The following is a 27,407-nucleotide window of genomic DNA, read 5'->3' as shown; positions in this document are numbered from 1 at the left end:
CAGCTGGAGAGCTTATGAATGCAAATAATTCCACTTGTTTCCAAATTATCGATGTTCGTCTTAAATCTTTCTCTTTGCCATTTCGTTAGCTGCTAGCTAGGAGCTGTTGTCTGCGTTGCAATGGTGATCAGCAGTCTGCGCACCAACCTTCAGGGTTAAAGCGTGAATTAGCAGTTTTACATTAACGCCAGTGTTTAAGACCATTTATTGTACTCGAAGACTCAGTTAACCGTTCAAGGTACTAGTATTTTAATACTGAGATCACTATTCAGGTGATCATTACACTCCATTGCAGGAAGACAATGTCCAGGCCAACAATTTAGCGAAACACGACAGTTTTGTTTGTATTTGTAAGTACGTTCAGTTGTACTTTACTACTATAACACAAGTGCCTAAACATGAGCACGTTGCTACAGACGTAGCTGAGAAGAACTGATAGCACAGCTAGCCCAAATTTTCTAGTCATGTTGGCTAGAAAACAATGAAAATATACTTATCTTACAAGTAACGTGTTGGCACATCGTCCACTGAGGAGAAAATACTTTGTGTATAAGGTCTTATCAGCATCAAACATGAAACTGGTTAGCTCTGTTGGCTCATTAGCTTATCTGAAGAGGCAGCCTCTGTTACTCACCCAACATGACAACCTACTGATTTCCCTCAACTATTTTTAAAAACGATTTTTGAATGTGCTGTCACTCAAAAAGGTAAGCCTCTTCAGATGAGCTTATTATTTTTGGCCAATAACATTTTTTTTAATAAGTTTTTCCTTTCTTGTCAATAACTGGATGTGGTCAATAACTCTTAGAATACTGTTACAACAAAATGAGTCAGAATGCATGTTCCTACTTTTTACACGGGTTTATCTGTATGTACACTGTAGGCAGAAACTTTCGTGCAAGCTTGCAAGCTTACTGTGTTAACTTCTAACAGCACCAACAATTGACCTCGCCATGTAGCTGCCGTACTGTAGCGTGGCTGCCTCTCACTGTTGGCTCTTTAAAGGCCTACAAGGCCCTCAGGGCTCCCTACTGTCATATCAACACCATAAACACTCACATTCAACAGAAAAAAGCACACACACTTATTATATGCTTCTCTACAGTGGTATAAACCACAATTTATTGCGAATTAACTAACTCGTGAGAGAGACATATGCTCCTCAAAGAAGCTTTAACCATTAACTTGCACTGGTACATCAGGAGAAACAGAAGAATATACAAGAACTGATTGCAAAATGATGCCACTTTACTAAGCTTAGAATGATATTCATGGACATGGATGTGTGCTGTGTGCGGGTCAGAATGAGTCCGCTCTGTACAATCCTTATACAATCCTTATACAATCCTTTAACACTTTATATCTCGCCTGCATTCTGGGACTAGATGCACCAAATGCTCTTGCATGTTTAAGCATTTTTTTTTAGGATATGCACTGCAGAATCTGAGAACATTTGACAGATTTTTTTCCCAGAACTGTCTTTGACCATCTTTGATAAGGCCAGAAATTTAAAATATCTCCCACAGCTGAAGGAAACAGACCTACATTTTTGTGCAATGTATGCAAAAGCTTGGGTACCCCCAGTCAAACAATATGTTTTGCTGATTTTCTAAGTGAGAATAAACATTTTAATGCCCTAATACTGCTTATTTGCTGAACTTAACAATGGAAAAAATGTGGTATGTGCAAAAGTGCACATTTTACACTGCCCAGTATGTTAAATTCAGCAAACAGAAATTGCACATTAATATTAGCAGAAAATGCCATATTTAAGTTTGTACCCTGTAGAGGACGTGTTCACTAGTCTTGTTCGCGTGTAATTTGACCTTGGGGTGTTCAATCTTCTGCATACAACCATATACAGTATATTCCAGCTTAATGGGTCATTTGGTCCCAGTTATCTGAGCGAAAAGAAGACAACACAGCCAAAGTGTGGTATCCGTTCCAGCCATGAGTTACTAACTTAAGAGGACTTTATCACTTATTCAATCCTGAAACATGAAAATCAAACTGCTTATGTGCTGTATGTATTTGTATTTGTGTGGCATAGTTAGACAGCACAGTTATCCAAACAAAGGTGACAAGGCTCAGCAGTCTTCATTCTTAAGAATAAAACACAAATACTCTGGTCCTTCACTTCTGCTTCAAATATATTTTAAAATTCTGGCCCAAAAAGAGAAAATATCCATACTACAAATACGCAGAAGGCAAACTGGATGAAATGCGCAAATGTATGCAACAAAACTGGAAATGAAACATTAAGAAATACATAGGCACCGAGAAAGCTGTTGCACATCTTGCTTTACAAACCACTTAGAAACTACAAAAAAATAACAACCCATCGTCATTAAACCAGTTACGTAATACATCAGCCTGCTCCATGCACAGCACGACACATCGGGCAATAATGAAGAGCGCCCCCTCCTGGCAGAGCCTGAGAGGTGCACGGCTCTGGAAATGCAGTGGTGTTTAAAAACGAAGGGGGCGTGACTTGGGGTCGTTTTTCTTTATAGTTTATTTGTCTTTATCAGATTCTGTCTTTTCTTCTTTTGGTGATGCCTCCACTTCAGGTGAAGATTCCTCATACCTGGTGAAAAAACAGAGATAGAAGAAGGCAGAGAGAGAGAGAAAGAGGAGAATGAGAAAGACATTGTCATGAGAGGTCAGTCAAGAAAACATGGTATAGCAGGATAAAGATCAGAGCTGAACGTTCAGCTGACAGCAGAAAGCATAGACTTTTCCTTCCTGCTAGCCAGCTATGCATACGGTGCGTTCAGATGGTCCGTCTAGACTCATGAAGAGAAGCTGAACTCAAGTAGCTGACAGTCTTTTTTTTTTTCATAATTAAACTGTTAAGTTTAGTCATTCAGGGTGGTTTGATGTGAAATACATTGTTCCAGTGAAACTCTGAGTCAGAACAGTCACAGTGGTTTTAACAGGAACCAGACATGCAAAATATTCAGTGGCACTAAAAGCTCCCTCACAGAAAGCTATACCATGACATGGTTATGATAGTGGTGCCAGAGACACAGTTTTCTCAAAATTATCATTATCAACATTACATATAAAAACATATGTATAAAAAGAAGACACATGTATGTTCACTCGTTTTAGTAAATGTCTGAATCCCTCCACTTAAAAAAAAACTCCAAGCTAGTGAGTTTCTCTACAATGAAACATTTCATATCAAATCATTTTTAATGACTGTTTACAAAAAAAGAAAAAAGGGCCTTCCATTATTTGTCCTACACTTGTATTTATTTAAAGGTGCAGTGTGTAATATTTAGTGGAATCTAGTGGTGAGTACCCCTCCCTCACCCCTCCCTTCCCAGGCATGTAGTAGAACCTATGGTTCTCCTCCATTTGACAAAATTTGGGTTCTCAAACTTCTCAACCACAGATTCTTCTTCTTTCTACACCTTCCAACCGGTGCTACAGCACCACCAAATTCAAGCTGTTGCTTCAGTGTAAAGACACACAAGGCGCCCTCTAGAGCCAGTGTTTGGTTTGTCCGTTACGGACTAATGTAGAAACATAGTGGCGCAACATGGTAGCCTCTGTGGGAAGAGGACCTGCTCCATCTCTAGATATGAAGGGCTCATTCTAAGCTAACAAAAACAATGATTTATAGTTACAGGTGATTATACACTAAGGAAAACATGGTTTTGTACACTGTATTCCATTGCTGCTAACAGATCGCCCTAAATCTTACACACTGCACCTTTAACCAGATCAAAACACAAAAGGCATTCTGTTTTGTTTTAGGTCATAAATCCTTATAGATTTTCTTCATGATCTGTTTGGCTTTCTCTGTCTGCACTATTTGTAAGTGGCAACTAAACATCTGCTTAATAAAACTCATTCCATAATAACCTAGATTACACGCTGTGACATCACCAGCCAAAACATTTTCTTAGACCACTTGAACCCAAAAGCCCACACTGGCATTGGTCCATCCCTGCAAATATACAATCACATGCAAAAGTTTGGGCACCCCAGTCATATGGCAGGTTTTGTTCATTTGCTAAGTGAAAATGAGTTCACACATCCTCTACAGAGAACACACTTCTGTATGTTTTAATGCACAATCATTATTTATTAGCTGAATTTAACATACTGGGAAAAAATAAAACGCAAAATGTAGCCTGTGCAAAAGTTATGGCACATATGGTACATTAAACTTAGCAAGCAAATAAGCAGAAACTGTGCACTAAAATTTGGATGTGTTTTCACTTAGAAAAACAATGAAACGTGTAATCAGACCAGTGGCATTCAAACCTTGACTGCATGTAATGTTCACGTTTGGAGTTTACCAGCTAGTGCACTTGTACTGGGTAGGAGATGTCAGGCCTCCCTTATGGGCACCATCAGAGCTTTGACTTTATTATGAGCACATGCTGAGATGAAGGACAGTGAGGTGTGGCGATGTAGCAGGCCAAACCTGCCCAGGTGAGAGAACCTATTCGCCTTTCACAGTTTTAAGCTGAGGGGTATTATATGTGGCAGACTATGGGAGTGATGTGATTAGCTGTGATTAAAGATCCTAAACTCCAACTAGAAAAGTCCTCCAACAAAACTCTAGCGATTTGCTAGCAGCTGCCTCCAAACATGTCAAACCAGAGACCCAACTCTCTGGTTTTGTTACAGCTTGTTGAGATGAGACCATGCTTAGAGGAGCATGTAAGCAAAGTCTTAATGGATCACCCAGGAACTGCAAAGCTCAAAGTGGACAACAGAGCCTAGTTAGTGTGATCTCATTCGAGAAATATTATCTCGGATTTCTAGTTGTGCAGGGCCAGATGTGATCTTTTAACAAGAATACATGTCTGGAGACCTATTAGGGTGGAAATAAAATGAGCTTGAAATTTCTAAACCAGTACAATGTTTTGAAAAGGCAGAGCTCAAAGCAAAGGCATTGACAATGACCTAACAAAAATCCTGACATTAGTGCCATGGATGGAAGCTAGCATGGCTAAAAATTAAGATTGTTAAAAGATTGTGTCTGGCCCCACGAGTGTGATTCTAGATATGCAGAGCTTTTTCAAAGAAATCTATTCTTCTTTGGCCTCCTAAAGAACAGTTCTTTGATTGGGGTAAAAGGGAATTCCAAAGAGTTTTCAAAGTGAAATACTTTATAGAATTTAACCATAACACTTGTATAGCCATTTCATTTATTATGCACAATGACCAGTGAACCCACATGTACCTTTTATTTAGTTTCTATGTATAAATATTGATAATTTTAAAATAGTGACATTTCTTTTGGGTACTGTTTTGTCATAGAAGACCCTGCATGTATCTCTCCAGCCAAAAGCTTGTCAAACTTGCTTTTAGAGGCATTGAACTCTTCAGAGGTCTAGTTATCTCCACCACAGTGAACAATTCTGACTTGACAATTTTCACTAGAACAGAGTATTTCACATCACAAACTCAACACAAACTTGTCTGTGGACTTAAATTTCCCTTTTTTCCTGTCTAAAAAAATTCTCTTTCCAAATTACATTCATCAGTGTTCTGTTACTTTAATTCTTCCAGTGATCATTTGTTTTGGGGGAACTCAAAGCATCAGAAAGGTAGCTTATTTTTTGTCTCGTCTCATGGCTTTTACATCATTGCTTGTTTTGCTTGCGTCATTGTTAGAACATTAATTCTCTCTGCCTCAGGCATGGTCAGACGTGTGAAATTTGTCACGTCATTAGTTAAAATTTTTGTGCTTGAAGAAAACCCCTTAAAGCAACGACACATACTTCCAGGGTTATGTGTGCCATAGTCTTGATTGTGACTTGACGTGATCAAGTAATTGATTGGTGCTTGATTATAGTGAAATCTACCACTAAGAATGGTACACCCCCCATTAAAAAACTGTTTTTCCCTTGCAATTATATTTAACATATGCTCCACAGACACAACACACATCTAGATACTTGCTTGTAGTTTTTTGGGGGGACTTTTCAGTAATACTAACTTACATTACATCCATGGGCTAACAACAGACTTGATGTCCTTCAGATAATGAGCGTGTTCACGTGCTCTTAATCTGATCATGATCTGATTTCTGCAGTTCTCTGACTATTCAAATGGTCATGTAAACAGCGTACTCCAATTTCTTAGATCGGAGTAAGGTCTAGAAATCCAATTAAAAAAATCCGAAATCAGATTTCTCAGTGCATGTAAACTCTTACTCTGATTTCTTTCAGATTTCTGGTTCTATGCATGTGCATAAACAGACCGCGGTTCCCGGAAATAAGCAAGGAGAGTTGCTGCGAGACAGCAGCAAAACACTTGGGGTGATGTCGAAACCGACAACATGCTTAACGAAATGAAGGATTTAAATATTATCTTCTAAATGATGTACGTTCATATTTTCAGGTAAAGTGGTGTGATGTTTTTAAAAAAAAAGAAAAATGCGGCATAAAGTTTGAGTTTTATGTCACGCTTATGTCACGTCTTCTTCTGAGAGTTCACTGGCTGGTTGCAAAGTGAAAATCCGATTACTGTCTGACTCATGTAGACCTGGAGTTTTCCCATTATCTGATTACTCAAGTGCATGTAAACACGTTGATCAGATTAATGACCAAATCAGATTTTCCGCAGTTATCGGATTATTAAGTACGTTAACACGCTCAGTGACGATCACCCAATAATTTGAGCTCTGCCTTCTTGTAGCATTGGACTGGTTTATAAATATCACACTGTTTCTTCCCACCCACACTTAGCCCAAATTTCTCATGGCTGTCCCCACACATTCTTGTTACGGGATCACCAGTGTTAGGAACCTCTGCATTAAAGGATGGCAGGATGAATGTAGCTGGGATAAGGATGTTTAACGGATGGAGGGTCGAGCACACTGGGATAAAAACTGGGGCAAATGAGGGCGTACCTGCCCAGGTGACAGTAGACAGGGCAGTAAGGACGGAGTGGCCGTTACATGTTGGAGGGGGTGTGGCGGCGGCGGCGGGGGGAGGAGCTGGCCGAGCTCTGCATGGAGTTAGCCAGGCTGGCGGGGGAGCCTGAGACAGTGGGGAAGTGGGTGAGGCGCGGCGTGTGAGGTAACACCTCCTCAGACGACTCATAACTACGCATCGCAGCGGGAAAAGGGTGAAGAGGAGAAGAAAAATAACAGAAAAGGAAATAAAAAATTGAACAAAGTGGAAAGGAGGGGAGAAAAAGGTGAGAAACAGTACAGAGAGAATAAAGAATAATAGGAAAGTTTATTTAAGCACATTAAAGTAATAGTTTGGTGAAAAATCTGATAGTCAAGTTTGCTTCGTTGGTTTTGCACTGAAAATATGAAGCTAATGTGAGCTTATGCACTCTAACTGTACACAAAACAGCAATGTACACCAATTAGCACTGTACAAATTGGAGGCCTAAATCATCACAGATTCGGCAAAAATACTACTGAGCTAAGTAACCTTGCTCAGAAAAACTTTGTATGACATGCTGTTACCTATAAAAATTGACAAAAGTATGTTGCATTGTAGGGCTGCACAATAAATCGCATTTTTAATCGTGATTGTGACATGAGTTTCCGCGAAAAACGCATTGTTAGGGCGGGACTTACAAGCCTCTGCGGCAGGACTGAACCTGCGCTCCCACACGGGAGACAAGTAACTACAAAACACACTTGGAGACCTTAAAATATCAGGCCTAACTCAGCTTTAATAGAAATTAAACTCAAAACAGCTGCAGTAAAGGAGAAAACATGCAGTGCACAAGCTAGCTCAGGCTATACCGTTTTCCCGCTAGCCAGCTGGGCTACTGAAGCTTGCTACCTTTTGCCCCCCTGGGTCCTTCAAAATAAGAGTCCTAGACGAACTAACAACACAGGGCCTAACTAGTCTCAACCGAAATCAAGAACAACGTTATTTTTAAACTAAATACAACCCGGTGTGTGTAATGGCTCATTATTTAATAACTAAACAAAAAATAAATAAATAAATAAAATGAGACAAGAACATACTTATTCTTGTGTACCTACATAAACAATAAATATAGATTTCTTTAGTTTGTAGCCTTTATAGAAAAAGCTGTGTAACTGTTTCTCAGCCCTTCAGTGCTGTGCTTGCAGTTCTGATGTAAGTAGTTGTTAGTACTTCATTTCTTATTTTGCAGAGTAGTAAATGGTGCTGTTGTGATTTTGCATTTCCTATTTGTTTAAAGAGGGGTTTAAAAAGAGGTTAGTTACATTTCTGTTTACACATCCCAAAAAACATGTCTGCACCTGTATTACATCCAGCCAGACACATTACTTTAGTAGTAATTTATCGCTTCTCATGTCATCATCATGATATCCAACAGCTTTATTGAACATCGCATTGCATGTCAATATCGTGCAGCCCTATTGCATTGCTAAAAGCAGTAGCAACTGTTCTGAAGCCAGAACTTTGTCTGTACTTGTCAAATTTTATAGATAACTGTAACAGGAACCACATAAGCGTTATATTTGAGATTTAGTTATTTAACACCTCAATGCAGGGTGAGGAAAGTGTGTGATGATTTAGGCATGCAGTTTGCACCATGCTAATAGGAGGCATAGACGTTTCCGTTACATGTAACAATCTGCTTTAGCTTTGTAGTTTTGGACACCAAACGCATCTTTGATGATGACTATGTTTGGGGTAACTCTGTAAATCTGATTTTTTTTACCAAACTATCGCTTTAAAGAAAGAGAAAGCCCATTTCAAAATGTATATCTACGAAGTATCTGTATACAGTCCAATAAAGACCAAAGGTTTTGCTGTCATTCCAGGTCAACAGCACTGGACACTACAGAAACCAGAGCCACAATTTCAGAAAACAGCAATACGTAGGATCAAAATGTGAGGGCCTAAATGTAGAACATCCTCCCATCCATCCATGTAATTACTTTCAAGTTTTGTGTTTTTAATTTTAGCATAATTAAAAATAAATAAATAAATAAAAAATAAAAATCACCGGAAGTTGTTTAAAGGCCATGTCTTCTGAAATGAATATCTATAAAGCATTCTAGATGGTATTTGCTAAACACTGATATGATTATTTGGTTCTAAAAAAAATGAATATAAAAGATTTGACTGGAATAAATAACCATTTAGGTTTTCAGTAGGAATAATCTACATGGATTTTTGTTCAGATGAAATAGTTTTATTTTATTTTTTTTTTTTTTATTTTTAAAGGAAATATTTAGGAAAACATTACAACTCTCTGGAAACCTGTAATCTTAAAAAGGAATGAATGTGACTAAATCCTGTAACAAATCTATCTGAAACAGTACTCACTCACACCGTGTGATGTGATGCTGTTAGCGGTGTAGTTATTCTTGTGGGAAGAGCATCAAGTTAAACAGCTCATTTTTAAGATTAGTATATTTTAAAGAAAGATCTGTATCGGCCAACATTGAAAGTTTCAATATCTATATCGGTATCGGCATTGGTTGTATCGTCACATCTCTACTATTATTAAATATTTACACTCCATTTGGAATTTCCAGTGGCAAAATATATATATTTTTTGTTTTTGACCTGGAATGACCTGCTGGACTTAATACACTCTGAAATAGCTCAGAAAGAGAAAAACAGGAGCACAGAAACCCCTTCCCGCTGGTTGCCATAGAAACGTAACCTAGTACTCTAACAGTCAGGTGTCCATTCTGAAGGTCACCACTTCATTGTTGCCATGGCAGCTATCGGAAGGATTTTCTGGCAACAGCAGCTGGGCTGGAATTCCTCCCCCCATCTTGTGGGCATGGGGTAGGCAGGTGCACCCAGCGCCGAACACAAAGCCAACTTCACCATCCCTGTGCCAGGGACTCTATATCACCTTCACTGCTTTGACTAACACCACTGATCAGCAGTCAGATAAAGGACTAGGGGATTTCACGTGTGCAGAGGCTGGAATTTGAGAATTAATATTAAAGGGCCCATATTCCACATTTGTTCTTGCATTTTACAGAGTTTGTGTGGTGTTATGTACCAAAACCCATCATAATTCATTTTTACATGACCATTTTCTAACCCCTCTTTGTCTCTTAGCATTAAACAGGCTGTTTTTCTTACTGTCGTTAAAGGGGAATTTCACAGATTTGTCCAAAAGTCTGCTAAATTAAATGGTGGAAATGTAAACCAAGTCAATCCAACCTATTCAGAATTGTTTACAGCAGCTGTGTTAGTATCCAGACGTCTGGAGCGTTTAATACCTCTAAATGCTACATCACTGAAAACTGCTACGTGAAAAGTTTATGAATTATGCCACTTGATGCCTTTGAGATGTTGTTTTATGATAGTTTTGAGATAGTTTTAACTTTTAGCTTAGCTTCAAACATGTTTTTAAACAATTCATGGTGAAAAGATACATTCAGGGTGCTGTAAATCAAAATAGTCCCCCAAGAAAAACGTATTTTTTTCTGGTTCCTATCACCACCTCTGGAAAGAAATCTGTCAGTAAGTTTCTCTTCAATGAACCATTTCACATCAAAATTTTCAAAAATCAGTGAACTTCCCCTTTATGACCAGATATGTGAATATATATTAAAAAGCAGTAAAGACTGAAATGTACAGAATAAGTGGAACAAAGTTCAATGTGAAACTACTGTACGCAGAATGTGCCGTCATATGTAAATAAGTTTGTGAATGTGACATCACAACCATGATGAATTCAAAACTGTTTACAACTGTTTTTGCAGGATATTATCTATATATGGACTGGTAAGTGAAGGGTACATTCTGAAACTTTAACAATGTTTTAACATCAAACCTTCAAAGAAAAAAAAACCTTTTTCCTCGATATGGGCCCTTTAATTTACAAGTTATTACGAGTATTCTTATTAATAAAAGTATAATTCTACTACCATTATGTATATTATACACAAGTCTCAGTCCTGTTTTGAACTGGGCTGAGAAAAACACAGGCGTAGACCAGACAGACCAGCCACACGTTATCTATAGTATTTATACAAATGAGTGATAAGAGAGCAGTGCAGCCACTTACCTAAACATCTCTGTCAGCTCTCCTTTCACCAGGGCCACCACCACTGGGAATCCTATGCAGGCTGGGACCAGGTACAGCAAAGCAGGCTGGGAACAGAACAAAACTCATCAGTAATGCTTGGCAAATTCCTTTTCCCCAGCTATTTTCTTAGCTTCTACATTTCTCACCTGAGCATGTTTGAACGTGTGCATGATAAAGATGGTGAATCCCAGGCCAAAGATGTAGGCAAAGAAGCTGGTGTAGAAGTACGTCCGTGAGTTGTTCTTCAGACTGTGAGGAGAAATGTGAGTGGAAAATAAACCTGTTTTCTCTTCAGTGCAATGTGTTTGCTATTTTACTAATAGAACATGAATTAAGAGAATTGAAAAAATATTTGGGGCTTCTTTTCGTTACTTTGCAAAACTGTCATAAAAGCAGTAGACACTTCAATGTGATGTTATTCACCATAACGCACAACCTCAAGTGTCTGCTGCTTTTATGATAGTTTTGCAAAGTAAAGAAAAATTTAAAAACAATGTTTGGGGCTTAAGTTCCAGCAGATTAAAGGTAAAGCCACCACTACGTAGCCACCAGTGGTCAGCAGAGTGATTCATATAGGATGGGGGTGAGGGGAGACATTTTTCAGAAGAATGCTTTTCAACCAATCACACTGTGCCACCAAGACTAGAATAAAATATTAGCTGGTCTGTAGGTAAAAAAGTATTTTGTTTAATTTTGGTTAATAGTATCAGGTTTCAGGAACTACAGCTAAAATATTAATGAGGTGACTAACATTCATGAAAGTGCATTGCCTCGATAAATGAATGAAATAAAATAAACAAATAAACATGAATAAATCCACGGTCCTAAACAATGTTTTAAATTAAGAGGATCTGAGAAACCTTACCTGACATCGAAGCGGAGCAGCAGAGCAATGAAGATGCCTGAGAACAAAAAGAAACATAGCCTCAGTGTCTGGATAAAGGCTTATTTATTTTTTTCTTTTTTAAAGTTTCTCCAAGGAAAGCTAGTCTGTGTGTTTCTGCTATAATTACCTAATTACTTCCTCTAAACATATGCTGTCTGACATATGCTATGTTTGATGGTTTTCCAGCAGATTTCAAAAGCTAGTACTCTGTCTGAAAATGAAATATATATCTATGTGCCTACACGCTTAATATGGACAAAATTCTAGTACTGTAATTATACTGCCACATACTGCAAATGTGATACACAATACAGCAAAAATGAACAGGTGAATCAGTAATGGGACATGGTTAATGACTGGACGGGGTTATTACAACCATCATGATTTACTTTTGTAGTACGAATTGAGATATTCGTTCACATAACTCTCATCAGAACACCCACAGAAACTAAACCTGACAGGTCAGTGATATCAGCATTGCTGTATCACATCATGACAACGTTTAACAAACAATGTGTCTGACCTACATGCTAAAAAGCATCAAAGCACATGACATGTCTAAAAGTACCTGGAATGACAACATCCCCCAGACCCAACATGGCAAAGTTACTGGCATCCAGCCCCCTCTCCAGCAGGTCCTGTGGGAAAACCACTGTGAAAACAAACAGGGAAGCCAAGTCAGGTTTTTGGTGAGTGTATTATAAAAGTCTAAAGAAGTACAAACATACCTAAAGGCTTTGGTCTGGCAACAACAAGCGATACAGAATATTATATATATATATAAATTCTCATTCTAGCTGTGCCACTGAGAAAAGGGTAAAAGGGGTCAAAGTTTACAGAGAAACAGATGGACTGCAGTCTGTAATTGTAGAACTACAAAGTGCATCTTTATGGTAAGAGGAGCTGATAAAATGGACTGAAGAATGAAGAAACACAGATTTGTACTTAATAAAGTGGCCAGTCAGTGTGCAGTCGCTGTAGGAATGATCTTGTATCTCCATTTTTGTCATTTTTACATTTTTATATAATATGAAAAACAACAACAACAGGCCTTTACACTATGTGAAAATTTAAAATTTCATGACAATTTCATGACCAATAGAAAGGGTCCAAAATTTTGAATGTTTTTTTTTCTGTTAAAAACAAAAAAAAAACATTTTGGAGACGTACGTTTTGCTTTTACAGAGACAAAATAAACAACAAACAAACAACAGAAATACAACTTGTACTCACACTTAATTGGGGCTTCAAATGACTTGGCAACTGTCACCATGACATTGGTGCCAAAGACCTAGAAGCAAAGGCAGAAGAGGATGTATTGATTCTGTCAAATGTACACAACACAGTTCATTTCTCAGCTCTGCAGAACAGGCATTTTTAAGTATTCTGTAGTAATAAACCACTTGCAGCTTCCAGTAATATTTCATTTCAGTAAGCAATTCTTAACAGCAGCATATTGTGCAGCAACACCTGTATGTCGGCGCTCATTACATACTGGCGTACATATTCAAACCCAGTTTTAGATAAAGCCCCATGAAGCGTGCTCTTGCTGTATTAAAGGAACTAATTGTTCATTAAACTATTTCAAACTTGGGAAAAAAAAGTTGGTAAACTCACCCAGAACACATCATACACAAACAGACCCCCCAGCAGGATGCAGCCAGTGCTGACGTTATTCAGGTGCAGGAGCTCCACTCCATTTAGAGCAAAGGCCAGACCAAACAGGTTATTGGCCACCCAGTGCTGTCAATCATAAGTACATAAAGATCACTGACCACAAAATGATTTCAAGTTTGCAGACAAAAACAACTGCAGATGGATTCCTGCAGAACAAACAGCAAACAAGCAGTTTTAGCTATATAAATCTGCAAGACTATGAACACACAATTCTCGATTACTGTAGACGTGTGTGTGTATGAGTACAGAAATCATGTAAGAGTCTGACTGAATTATGTTAATAACAAAAATAATAAAAATAATAATGACAATAATGACAACAACAACAACAATAATAATAATAATCATAATCATCATGTGAATTAAGTCTTCATGTGTTATGTCTTTACAGCAGTAGACACAGCTAGTCAGAATTATGAAACTAGTCAAATTATCAAACAAATCTACCAAGAAGGCAGATTTATTTGGTCTCGTCTGGCAACATGGAATGTAAACAGCATAGTGGATATCTTCTTTTATTATATTCCTATAATAAAAGTCTAACATTTTACTGTTTAAATGAACATAACTATACCTTATACTACTACTACTACTACTACTAATAATAATAATAATAATAATAAAGTTTTACTTAAATGGACTATTTTACTGTAATAGTTTAAACTGCGGCCCCCCAGTTAAAAAAAAAAAACTTTTTAAAAATGTGTTATGATCTATTTAAAACCACACTAACTGCAGTAATAAGCTAAATATATACCAAATCATCATTTATAGGGTATTTTCTATTGGGAGGTATCTGTCCCAAACCCTAACCCATACATTTACACTTGTGAAAAAATCCTTAACTTTTATCTTTTTGTTTTATTTTTATTATTATTATTTTACACTTAAAAAATGCTGTATATTTTCACGTCACTACAAAAACACAAAAAGTTTTAGTCCACAGGTGGAGTCTTATTTTAGCCTTGCATTTTAGTAGTTTAGTCAGACTGGCCATAGAGTTAGCAGTTAGATCCCACTGTTTTGAAGTAAATGTGTCCCGGAGTCTGAAAATCACTGTGGAACATTAAGAACAGCCACTATCAAAACATACTTAAGTCAACTTTTTTGTGTTTTAATGAAAATGTTGTGATTTCATGTGTGTGTGTACTAAAATTGCCGCTACTAAAACATTTGGTAAAGTTTGAAGTTTCAAGAAATGATTCCACTTTGTTACTGCCAAAACAGGTCAATGTTCAATCATTTATTTTAGTAAACGGAACATAATTAAGGTGCAGGGTCACTGAAAACAAAAGGATTTTAGTCCAAGTCAGTTTAAAGTCTGAAATGTGTTTTAAGCAGTAGTAGTACTTTTTGGTGCTACATAAAACCCTTTTCAAAAAGGTTCTATAAAGAACCATCTACAGGACAAAAAAAAAAACTGAGTGCATGGAAAAAAATTGGGCATCCAACAAACACTAAGGACAGATGGACCACCCTGCACTTAATGCAAGTTTTTTTTTTTTTAATATCCTGTACTGCAGACACTTGCATGACAAATGCCACACAGTCGGTGGTGGTCCAGTAAAACTTGCCTTGTCTTGTTGACCATATAAATTTCGATCCAACATTTTCCATTAGAAATATGCGGACACAGACACTTTTCAGAATTGCAGAGATGAGCTGTACCTTTTTAAGGACGTACCAGACGCCCACAACGCTGCTAATCCCCAGGCATATCAGGTCCTTGGTGTCAAACTCATAGTTGACTATTTCTGTGGAAGAAGCAGATCTGTTTCAGTGATCCAGTGAAACAATTCATTGTGTTCAACATATTAAAAATAGACTCGGAAAACTATCAGTTCACTCAAGCATGGATACTCTGGTATACCATTCTCAGTTTCTAACAGGGACATCTGCAGAGAATCACTCTACTGCTCCGAGCACAGCTTGTCACCACCATATGCTGCCGCTCTCTTTCTCTCTCTCTCATTTCCTGATCATAACCCTCACCTTCCCTCACTCTCTGTCTCGTTAATATCATTCATCACCTTGTGTGTTCCACTCTCTCACTCCAGTTTCAACACTGCTGACACCATTTCTCACACTTCACATGTTCTTAAACACATTACAGCTGCGACAACCATCAAAATATACTGTGTATTAAAATTATTATACTGCCATATTTGTTTATCCTTAAAGTGGAAAGCACAGTGAAAAACTCTCCTAGTTCATGTGAACAGCAGAACTGATATTCAATTTTATATTCACTTTTTCTAAAATAAAAATAGGTCTTTTTCTTAAATATGCAGACAATATTCTCATTCATATTCAAAGAGAGACAATCTTTTTAACACAAAACACATTTCAGTCTACAGATCTAATCAGACTGCAGAATTTCCCGCAGTCTCTGAGCACGAACACATTAAACGTATCTTTAAACTAAACTTTCACCACACTGTGAAAGCCATTTTCTTTTGACGTCAATCTTGGCCGAACTGCATTTGCTTGCTACTTACATCTTGAATTCTCATGTTTATACTTGGTGCTTTTTGCAAAAGCACTGATATCGGCTGGCTGCGTCCAAGTTCAGATTGGATTAGTTTATTAGGGGGACAGAGGTAATAAAATGTTTAATTTTTAATTCTCTTTTCCAGACGGGAGTAATGCTACCAGAGGACGAGCGAGTTTCTAGTGGGTTGTATTTTCAACAAACCCGGATGTTTGTGTCTAACAGTCACATGACAATAGAAAAAAACTAAAAGCTGTTAATAATGTTAATACAACTTAATGCTTTATATCTGTAGCTGCCATTATAATCACCCCTGTATTCACTTTTCTTTTTGACTTACATTTCTGATAGACTTTACTTCTTTCCTCCACCTACTCTCTGACTGTGGAGAGGATTGGGTCAAATCCAAACCCATTTTACCCCTTGCTCCTACCACTTAGCCTTTCCCCTCCATTTTGCATGTTCACATCTAGGTGTAGGGTGTCCCGATTTTGGTTGAGATAGAGGGGTAGGGCGATGTGTTAGGGCTACGTGGCCCTCCAAACGGAGGTTTTTCAGAGGCACACTCCAGACCGAGTGTTGGGAGAAAAAATCGAAAACCAGCAAGATGGCTGCGCAAGTGACCAAAGAAACCCAGAAATGTGTGAATTTTCTCAAATAAAAAATTACAATAACTATTGTATCATCTTAATTTAATGTCGTTTCAACGTATTATGGTCCTTTCCTTCATACCAAGCATTAAAAAATAAATAAATAAATAAATTCGCTATTAGTTTGCTGATGTCTCGGTAGCTAGCTATCTAAATTTCCTGGTCCACCATAAATGCCATTTAATGGGTGGAATGGGTAAATTTGAAGAGAAGCTGGTGAGTAGCTGATTTCAGCTTCAGATCACCACAGAATTAGGGGTGGGCGATACTAGGTAATTGTTGCATTCCCCCTCTTTGAAGGCATATGACTATCACTGCAGACTGGCAGGGTCACCTACAGAGCACCACTAGTGGCCTGTTAATTAAGTAATTTTCTTTTAGCAAAAATGCAAACTCAAATTGTAATTACATTATACATGATATAATGACAAATACACACGAAAAATACACAGAATAACTGCAGTAAATGTCAGAAGTCTTTATGTCTCCTAAATCCACCAGAGGGAGCTCAGCATAAATTATCAAGCGCCCCCAAAAATACTGCACAATTATCAACTTACTGTGCAACAAAGCATCTACATTCACCAACCGTTCTTAAGAAGAAATTTCTTTTTGAAACCCACTTACACAGTTCTTAACGAAGATTCGGACATTCTCCAATATCTTCTTATTTGGGATTTGTTCTTAGGTAAAAAACAGAATCTACACAATCTGATGCAGACTTTTTTCTCGGGACCCTTCTCAAGAACACATTTTTGAAAAAACTTAGGAAGATATTGGTGAATGAGGCCCATCGATATGGCCAATCTGAATGGACTTAAAGTCACAGAGTAGCAGCTGTAGAAGAGGACATTACCCCAAGACCCCAGATAAACAGAATCACACGCATATTGGCCTTTGGGTGGCTTTTTAATACTGTTAAACAGGCTTACATAATTAAACAGCAAAGTACTGTCTAAATTTGAAAATAACCCCACTGGTCAAAACTCTTGCCAACAATGCTACAATCAACAGTCAAATACAGTTTAATAATTGCTGAGAATTAAGACAGTCAATAGTTTGCTTTATCTAATCAACTCAATCCTCACCTTCTTTGCTCTCTCCTGATCCCTGTGTGAAGAGGAGCTGGTACTGCTTGTTGGGCAGATTGGCAGGGAAAACTCTATTCATAAAGGGACTGACATAAAGAAGAAAAGTTCATTAACGCTTTAACCTCATACTCTGCAGATTCAGAAGATCAGAATTTGGTAAAAGCTTCAGTTTTTGAGGATGTTTAAACCACGAGCAGCTCTTACCTCATCGTATGTGACAGAGCTAAAATCCCCAGCACGAAAAAGTACATCGATAACAGCAGGTTGATATACTCCTGAGAGAAAATCTGAACCACAAAAAGTTAAGAAATTCAGTTTTAGTGAGGCCATCAGTTAATCGAGATTCACATCCTGCACATGTTTTTCAGGTCTTAACACAGAAATAACCCACAGAGAAAGAAACCAGTTCGGTCCCGATTTCTAACTGTCAAGTGAAATATAAATTAAAGCAATTATTTCTGTGCTTTCTAATTCTAAGTAGGTCTGCTGTTACAGTCTTATGCAAAATACTGGACAGCCCAGGCCAAACTACACATTTGATTCATTACCTAATTGCAAATAAAGTAACATCCTCTAGAGGGATTCTGAGGTCAACATATTGGAAAAATTTAACTTCTCATACTTTTGCATGGGCCACATTTTCCCTGTTAACTCAATTGCTCTTAGAAAAATCAACAAAACGTCATTAGACCATCGGTGCCCTTTAGTCTGTATTAGCTAATAGAAGATTTATTCAACAGCCCTGAACAACATGAAATCACATTATGTTCTTTAGAAATAGCTACTTCTTATATAAACACTGAAAAAGGTAATGAGGAAAAGGTGCAAGAAAAAAAGTGATGCAATCACTATCCATGTGTAAAACATCATTTTAAATGTAGCTCATGAATAATTTAATATTTTGACTTTCTACAAAATGCATCTCTTAAAAAGGTCCCTTATAATGCATGTAAGTCCACATATGAAAACTAAGCTCATTTTGACTTAATTTTATGATACTACAAATCTAGAGGCCTCACAATGCATTATAACGTTGGGATACTGCAATATAAAACTCTAACAATGCGCATCGTTCTGTGCTGTCCCATTTCAGAGACGCTACAGGGTTTGTTACATTGATGAAAAGTAACTTGCTGTTTGTAAAGATAAAATGCCTGATTTCTACTTAAAGATGATGATTATGAAGGAGATGCTGCTCACCTTGAAGAAGAGATAGAGGCCAAAGAGAGTGCAGCTGGCAATGATGGGGAAACGAGCAGCATCTCTGCTGGTGATGGTCTCTGGCATGTCTGAGGAATTCTGGGAGAGACAGAGAAATAATACAAAAATAAAAAGCCTTCATCAAAGCAAAAAAATGGAGTACTTTTAAATACTACACACACAACTGTACTTACACTCATGTCCCAAAAAACCCACTAAAGCATCATTAGGTTCCTGATCTACTGACCTTATGTAACTCTTACACCAGTGTTAAAACAAGAACCATTAGGAACGGAAAGTAAGAGAATTAGAATGTAGAAGTAAAAGAATTAAAATGATTCCTAATAGCACATGCTGCAGTCATATTCATATTAAACTAAATCCACTACGGTGAGGTACAATGTCACATGCCAAACAATGCCGCAAAGGATTTCAACCACAAATTAAACTGTAGCCACAGTGGAATTATGCCTCAATAAAGTGGGTCAGGGTGGGGGATAGTGTGTCAATGACTCAACATGCTACAATTTAATATACAGGAGCCATCACAAATGAGTGCTTTCCTTCTGTTGAAGTCAAAGCAAGGTTCAGATTGGAGGTCAGCCTTTTCTATTGACAATGACCAGTGATCTTGCTTATAGAGTGTCTGCAAGTTAAATCTAATAAATGTAAGACTTAAATTAAAAAATACATTTGAAGTTCCATTCAAGTTTTAAGCATTCACATTACTTAAATCAGGAGAAAGAAGAAAACACGCTAAAATAGAGCTTTTTCACACCATATGTCTTTATTTATTAATGTCACACGCACACGCAATATGAAGATATGATGACATAGCAGATAATTCACTTCCATCCTCTGAAAACACATCCTTTACCAAGTTTTGACCAAGTTCTCTTTGAATTCTCTCTCAACGCTCTCACAATAATTAGCCTCATCACCGTGGGAAAGGGTCCAAAGTGCAATGTTACAAAACACTCTTACGCATGTTGGATGCAATTACACATTTCCACCAGAGAGGTTCTCCAAACCCAAAAACTTACATGGTGCAACTTTACGATCAAATATGCAGTGCTAAAACATAAAAATCTGTACCTCTATGAACATGTTGCAGTGTAGGCTAGCTTAACTAGCAATACATTATGACATTGGAATCGTATTGGTATCAGTAAATATTTGCTTAAACAAAAAGAAAGGAATCAGACAAATAAACCAATATTTCATGATGTATTTCTGTGTAATGCTAATCCAGGTAGATGTATTGGCATTTGCAGATTCCCTGACTATTCATATCGAGTGGTGTCAATTGTGCTCTGGGGGGAGACACGTAGCTGCGTTATAAAACCCAAAATTATACTTAAAACAACTGGCCACTGAAAAAACTTCAGAATAATTAAGACTCTTTAAGGACCTGCAGACACCCTGTTATAGTTCAACAGATCCAATGTGGCTCAGGATGGAGGTGCATGTTTAAGTCTGTTGTTGCTTCAGCACAAACTCCAGTGCAGCACAGGAGCTTGTGAAAGCAAATAGCCCTGATACAGCTTCACCTTCATTAAAATTAAGGCATGATAACATGATAACCTACTAAAGTCATATCAGGACCAGTGTGCAACCGGTTTTACAATCTTAGGTTTACTGTCTCCACCTTACACTGTTACAGCTGAGTGAAACTGAATTTGAACAATTTTCCACCTTTCCCTCAAATGTAGTCAACCACCCAAGACATATTTGGTGTCTGAAATTTGCTTTTTTGCATGCATTTGAGCTGCGAGGATAATGTAGCTAACAACTAATGGAACCTAATACCGCACCCATTTAAATATAGTACGGATAAACTGAAGGCTTCCGATTGGCTGTTAATATTGTTTTTAGTTATGTATTTTGTACTTAACCAATAGAACACGAGAGGAAGTGTGTTATCATGAAATAACATCACGGCTGTGATTTGGTCGCTGTAGATCATCACAGACGTGATGTTATTCATGATAACACACAACCTCGAGTGTTCTATTGCTTTTATACAACAGTTAAATAAATAAAGTAAGAAATTGGGCCGTGAATGTGGCATTTAATATGTTTTAATTTTTTCTGCCAAATTATAGTTCCTTAACAAGCAGCTTGTTGCTACGTCAGAGTAACGAACTCTGCTCACTCGCTGCACAGCCGGCAGTTCATTCTCCAGCTCCTTACACTAAATTCCGAAACTGTCATTACCACTGAGCAAGGTTTTCAGTTGGGAGCTGTGACAGAAGAAAATCTAAACAACCTGGAATTAGCCAGAAATGACCCGAATACCATTAGCCAAATGTGTAGCCTCATCTTCAGAGTCTGACCAAATTGGACTGAGCTATAAAGCTGCCGCAATATCAAGTTTAGCTTAGTTTTGTCGATTTTTGCTAGATAAATATTAATGTTGTTTTGTTCCAGCCAGTCTATAAAGCATTTTACAGCCCATTTTGTTATATTATTATTTTCCTGGCTAATTCCAGGTTGTTCAACTGTTGTTCTGTCACAGCTGCCAACTGAAATGCTTGTTCAGTGGTAATGACAGTTTCAGAATTTAGTGTAGTCTCATCTTCAGAGTCTGACCAAATCAGCTGTTGGTCAAATCTAATCTTAAAAGTATCCATTTTCTGTTTGTGGCAAAGTAAGTAGTAAAAATGTTCAAACAGCTTAAGCTGTCAAAGCATCAGCTTGCGTGGCTGGAACTAACTGTTGTATAATATTTAATAGATAACAGCATGTCGGCCACATAAGCAAGGCTATTTGAAATTACTTAACAACTTCAACAGTGTGAGGATGTGTGATGATTTTGGCACTGTGCTAATTGGTGGGGTATAAGCTACCACCACTTGTTAGCTACATTAGCCTCATAGCTCCAGTGCAAAACTAAAGAAGCAAACTTTAGACACCATACACATCTTGGCTAACCAACCACTTTTGAAAATAGGAGAAAATTGTGTAAATCTGACTTTTCGCTAGGGCTGCGCAATAAATCACATTTTTTTTATTATTATCGCGATGTGAGTTTTTACAATAAACACATCTCGAAGGGTTGACAGAACTGATCAAGTGCTGCATATCAATGGACAGGAATTAGTAGCCCAACAAGTGCTTCCTTGGGCTTAAACCCTGCTCTCCCACATAGAAAGCAAGCAACTTAACTAAGAGCCAGTTACATGTGCACACTTTAAAACATTCCATCCTGAACTTTTAGCCTTTAAAAATGCTTAAAACGTGATGTCTATTCTCACTCTCAGTGTTGTTTGTAAAGTGTATGGACAGTATGGTAAAATACACAGACAGTATGGGCCAATGAGCTTTATAAGGTATTAAACAGATTTTTTTGTAGGCCTACATTGAAAAAATATGCATATTTATTGGTGTCTGTAATTCCATTACAAGGAAAATTACAAAATTACAAGTTCTACAGAATAGAACTTACTCACATTCAGCAGGCTGAAAATTCTCCATAAGGGGGCGCCATTAGCAGTCAAATAGCTCTGTGCCCTTTAATATTAATTGTCAGTAACATTGTGTGCCCTCGTTCAGCCTTATGGTGCACAAAAATGTGCTTGTAGTTCTGTATATATTAGTGTTTCACTATTTTAATTTTGTAATAGTGAATGCTTTTGTAATTTTGTTTAGATTTTTGCTATGGACCTAAAAGTTAGGGTTTAAGTCTGTACTTGTGGCTCAGCCAGACAGAGGCACACTATTTGGTAATAATTTATTGCTTTACCGAAGATTACATTTAAAGCCCATATCGCACAACCCTACTATTCACTTCCACTTTAATATTAAAGTTTTGGAAGAGGCAGTTCTAGATCAGAATAAAGAAAGGACAGCTTGCACCCAGAGTCTTCTGAGAGATGACTGTAGGAGAAAAGGAAAGACCAGAACAGTCCATGACAGAAGACAGACTTCAGGTTTTCCAATAAACAGTCAAAAACAGAAAAACGTTTTAAGTACTAATGCTTAAAGCAGACCAACACCAGTCCTATCACTATTTAAAAGCTGGATGAGTACACATACGGTGAGCCACAGCAGCTTAGGAAGCTGAAACGGGGAAAGCTGGACGAAGCTTCCTCGTTTTGCTTTTACAGCCATCAAAACAAGCATCGGCCAGCAGATTTAAATAAAATTTTACTTCACACAACATTCACAAACTGCCCACACCAGGCCGTCAAAGCATCATAGCAATTCACCTGCACAGCGACACCATGAGATGTGAATGAAACAGATGTTAAGTAAGCAGAGCTTGGCTGTGCTATCAGTGCTAATACTCACTTCATAACCATTCTCAGCACCAACCTACGGACGAAATAAACGTACAGAGAAATGTTAAATCAGAAGCTTAAGGCCAGGAGGAAGTCAAACCAAAAATTAACTTGAATAAAAAAAATAATAATAACGATAAAAAGATGTATCAGGTCCAAAAACTCCTCCAGTACTGAGTGAGCTATAGAGTTGGAGAGGAAACTCTTAACTGAAGTGCGTTGGTCTAAAATAAAATGCTGAAGCTCCATTAATCCAGGCGCTGAACCAACACAACAAACAGAAACCCAAAAAAGAAAACAGGATCTACATGAAGGCGTGAAAAGGAACCACGCAAAAAAATAGAACCCATTTCGTAACAAATATACGTTTATAGAAAATGTCATGGTTTTCCAATTAAACTTGATTATTTGATTAATAAGAATGTACATTTAAATATATTTTATCATGAATTTAAATGTTTTAAAGAATTTTTTTTTCAATACTGTCCAATAAAATTCGAAATCTTTAAAAGATTGGAATCTTTGAAAGGATATGCATGGTTTGTCATTGTTCACTTATGTAATTTTTTTATTGTTTGGCCTTTTGAAAACTCCATCTACTCAATTAATTGTCAAAAAATGTGGTTCACTACTAATATTATTATGAGCATCAGTGAATAAATAGTAGAATAATAGCAGAATTAAAAGTATCCCTGTAAAACACTTTAGAGAAGTAAAAGTTCATCAAAATTGTACAGATCTGAACTAGTTACAACTCACCGCCGGATAAAAAAAAAAAACAAAATAGCATAAATTTAACATAATGGATGTGCCATGCCTTCAAAATAACACCAATCCAGCCATACATTAAGATCAGACAGGCAGAAGCTGGAGATGAATGAGCCACTTGTGAGCCTGATGCTAAATTGCTAGATCAAGATCTGTATTGACGTTCTAATGTAAAACTGTGCCATACACCATCATCACCACCATCATCCCCACCAAAGGCTTTAAAGACACTTAAAGACAAACTGCTGTACAAGACTCAGCACAGGTGCTGCCATATGGTTGTTTAGTTAGGTCCAAGATGGCCGCAGAGAGAAGGCGAGGGAACCCTTTTCCTGGTGTGAATAAGTATATATATCAAATACAGTACATATAAATAAAGCAACAACCTCTGTAATAATCACATAGCATTACATTTTTATAGTCTCTGTAATCTCTACCTTTCCTCCACATAACATTCCTGTAGTACTAGGGATGCACCAATATGGAAATTGTGGGCTGATATTGATCTGACACTTTTCATGGACAGATCTGCCAATACTGACACAAACATTTACAAGCTTAGAACTCAGAAATTTACCCCAGTTAGTACTATAGAGAAATATAGCATTCACTGCTGAGATAACAAATGCAGCTAAATTAATAAAACACTGACATTTTAGCAAAGGTGCCCGCCTAAATGTTGCACTCTTTCAGACTCATCAAATATTCAAAAATATGTCTGAAACATCTCTAAACATCTATCAGCTGTCGAGAATTTTTTCTTATAACAATTTCTGTCAATACCGATATGAGTCTGATATCATCGCCCATCCCTGCGTAATACTGTTTAACAGAAATCAATAATTGTGCAGCATCCTGTACTAGTGTTGTCCTGACTTACCACACATTTTTTCAGGAATCCTGTAGAAATTCCTGTAATATTATCCTTTCATATGGAGGTTAGGCAAAAAATATCCAATATAGGAGTTTTTCATGTATTTGGCTATTTAAGTTAAAGAACTAGACAGCTGTTGTGCAAGTGGGCAAACACTTGATAACAGCAGCCTGTAATAGTGCTGCTAGTAACCTGCAGCAGATTTCAAGCAAGAGCAACTATAACGTTACCAGGTCTGAATTCAATCCAGTGCGGGCTGTAATGGTGTTGCAATGGAGGATGATTGAGCCAACACAGCGGAGAAAAGCCTGGATGGTATTAGCGAGTCGTCTTTAACATTTCCAGTCAGAGTGGCTGTACTCGGCCCAGCTCTCAGATCTAAGCTGAACCCACCTTGCTTTTGGAGCTGCTGACGGAGCGCAGCGCGCCGAAGAAAATGGGCAGCAGGGCCATGAGCACCAGGCTGCCGTACGCCAGCGCGGTGCCCTCGGCCGTGGCCACGAACTTAGCGGCGGTTCCGTTCAGCGCGTCCGTGTCGTTCGCGTCCTGCAGCGGGGTGCCTTCAGTGGGCAGCGCGGCGGAGGATCCCTGCTCAATATCAGCCATGATGGGAGAGCGTGTGCGTGTGTATGAGTGTGAGTGTGTGTCAGAAACAGAAAGTGTGCTGTACAGTTAGTCCGGAGCGCCTGATCACAACCACCTCGGCGCTTCTCTCTCCGGTAAGGCCACGTTACCCTAAGAGCTCTCCGGGAAACTGAAGCGTTCTTCGGCTCCGTGTTGAGAAACAATCGCAGTACTGCCACCTACCGCAGTGGCATGTAAAAACATGATACATACACTCTTTAGGAAGAAGATGGTTATTCAGTAAAGAAAACGGTTCTCTTACGGAGACCTGTTGCTGACATCCCATATAAATAAAAATAATGCGTGACCGCGCCTTACTAACGAAAGCCTAATGTGTGGCCACGACTTAGTAAGGCGGGGGAATTAAGTTGTGGCCACACATTAGGATCTCATTCCCATGCCTTACTAAGTCGTGGCCACACATTATTTTCATTTATACAGGATGTCACCAACAGGTCTCCGTGTTCTCTGTAGAACCATGAACACTCCAAGAACCGATTGAAGGATTAAAGGGTTATTTTCATCATGAAATAGTTCTTCACATTGACGCAGAATGTGTGTTCTGCTATCGTACCAATGTCAAGCTTGTAACAATAGAAGAACGCTTTTTGGTGCTATATGAAACCATGTCCAAAATGGTTCTACATACAGCCGTCTATAGCACATTCTTCATCAATCTAAACGACCATTTGCAAAGAACCCTTTTAATCAAGCAATGGGTTCTTTGAGTGTTCATGGATCTATGTAGAACAATTTGCTTTACTAAAAAACCCTTAAAGAATCTTTTTTAAGTGTGTAGGTATACTGGGTGTGCTCAACAGCTACAGCCTCTCCTGCTGGAAAAACAGCATCAGAACCAGTAGGATTAAAACCTGTTGGTTTTGCTTTCTAAATAAGAAGTGGCTTTAGAGACCAAGAGTTTTCTGTAGGACACCTTTAGATCCCATTAAGAAGGCCATTGCAGAAGGCCTGTTGAACCTTTAGAATCCTTTACACTGTGACATCAACCCATCAGGAAAACCTAAAACACCATTAGTGACTATTAAACACCAGCAGACACTTTTAATGGTTTCTATGATTTTTTCAGCAGGGGACAGTTCAAAAACAAATGATGTCCTGTAATAAAACATGTTCTCTGCTACATACTAAGTAATACGTGTTTTTTTTTGTTTGTTTGTTTGCTGGGAAACATATAATATTCAGTATCTAGTACACTGAACATCTGGACTTATATGATGAACATATTTATTGTCACCAATATAACAAGCATTGAACTGTTTCTGAGTTAACTAAAAATACAGAGACATAAAAAAGTTTGTGAACTCTTGGAAATATCTGGACCTCTGAATGAACGGCTCCTAAAATGTTAAATACTTTTTCATTATAATTTTTATATCACAATAATAAATAAAAACACAAACTCAAAAGCATATACACTGATTAACATTACTATATCTGAAATGAACAAATTGTTGAAACAATCGATGGCATTACATTAGCTATATAAAATAGATTTATATGTAATGTTACACATAATACATTACATATTTTCTATGTTAGTCATAGTCTATTATCCCGATGGTAATAAATATGTTCATGTTTCACCTTGCAGATGTGCCTAATTCCAATGTCCGGTATTCTGGACAGTAAAATCTATTGAAATCACTAAAAAACCTCATTAGTCTCAACTTCACAGAACATCATTTACTGTCACTCCTAAATAAACATAGGATTAACAAAATAAACAAAAATCTCCAATGATTGTGTGTTGTGTCATGAGTCTTTTATACTAACTGGACTGTATCTCAAAATTGTGTATAAATGAATATCTACTATTTCCCTATTTACCTTTCACATGAGGGAGCTTCTTCATG

The 27,407-nt window shown here is 37.7% G+C and overlaps 1 protein-coding gene across 2 annotated transcripts; it reads right to left on the bottom strand.

Moving 5' to 3' along the window:
• Window positions 1-2,286: 2,286 nt before the first annotated feature.
• On the bottom strand, window positions 2,287-25,679 carry hm13 (histocompatibility (minor) 13). Of its 2 annotated transcripts, none has more exons than XM_036590988.1 (12): window positions 25,303-25,679; window positions 18,985-19,083; window positions 17,989-18,071; window positions 17,782-17,870; window positions 15,221-15,306; window positions 13,493-13,618; window positions 13,109-13,166; window positions 12,444-12,527; window positions 11,855-11,891; window positions 11,136-11,238; window positions 10,969-11,054; window positions 2,287-2,587 (listed from the first exon to the last, which is right to left on the bottom strand). In XM_036590988.1, the coding sequence occupies exons 1-12, from the start codon at window positions 25,513-25,515 to the stop codon at window positions 2,515-2,517; spliced, it is 1,137 nt and encodes a 378-aa protein (XP_036446881.1). In that variant the 5' UTR covers window positions 25,516-25,679; the 3' UTR covers window positions 2,287-2,514. The 2 variants fall into 2 exon arrangements, with proteins under 2 accessions (XP_036446881.1, XP_036446882.1); XM_036590989.1 differs by lacking the exon at window positions 2,287-2,587 and adding an exon at window positions 6,910-7,075.
• Window positions 25,680-27,407: the final 1,728 nt, after the last annotated feature.

The sequence above is a fragment of the Colossoma macropomum genome, unplaced genomic scaffold, assembly GCF_904425465.1.
Source record: "Colossoma macropomum unplaced genomic scaffold, Colossoma_macropomum, whole genome shotgun sequence".
Lineage (NCBI taxonomy): Eukaryota > Metazoa > Chordata > Actinopteri > Characiformes > Serrasalmidae > Colossoma > Colossoma macropomum.
This window is presented reverse-complemented; position numbering and strand designations above follow the sequence as displayed.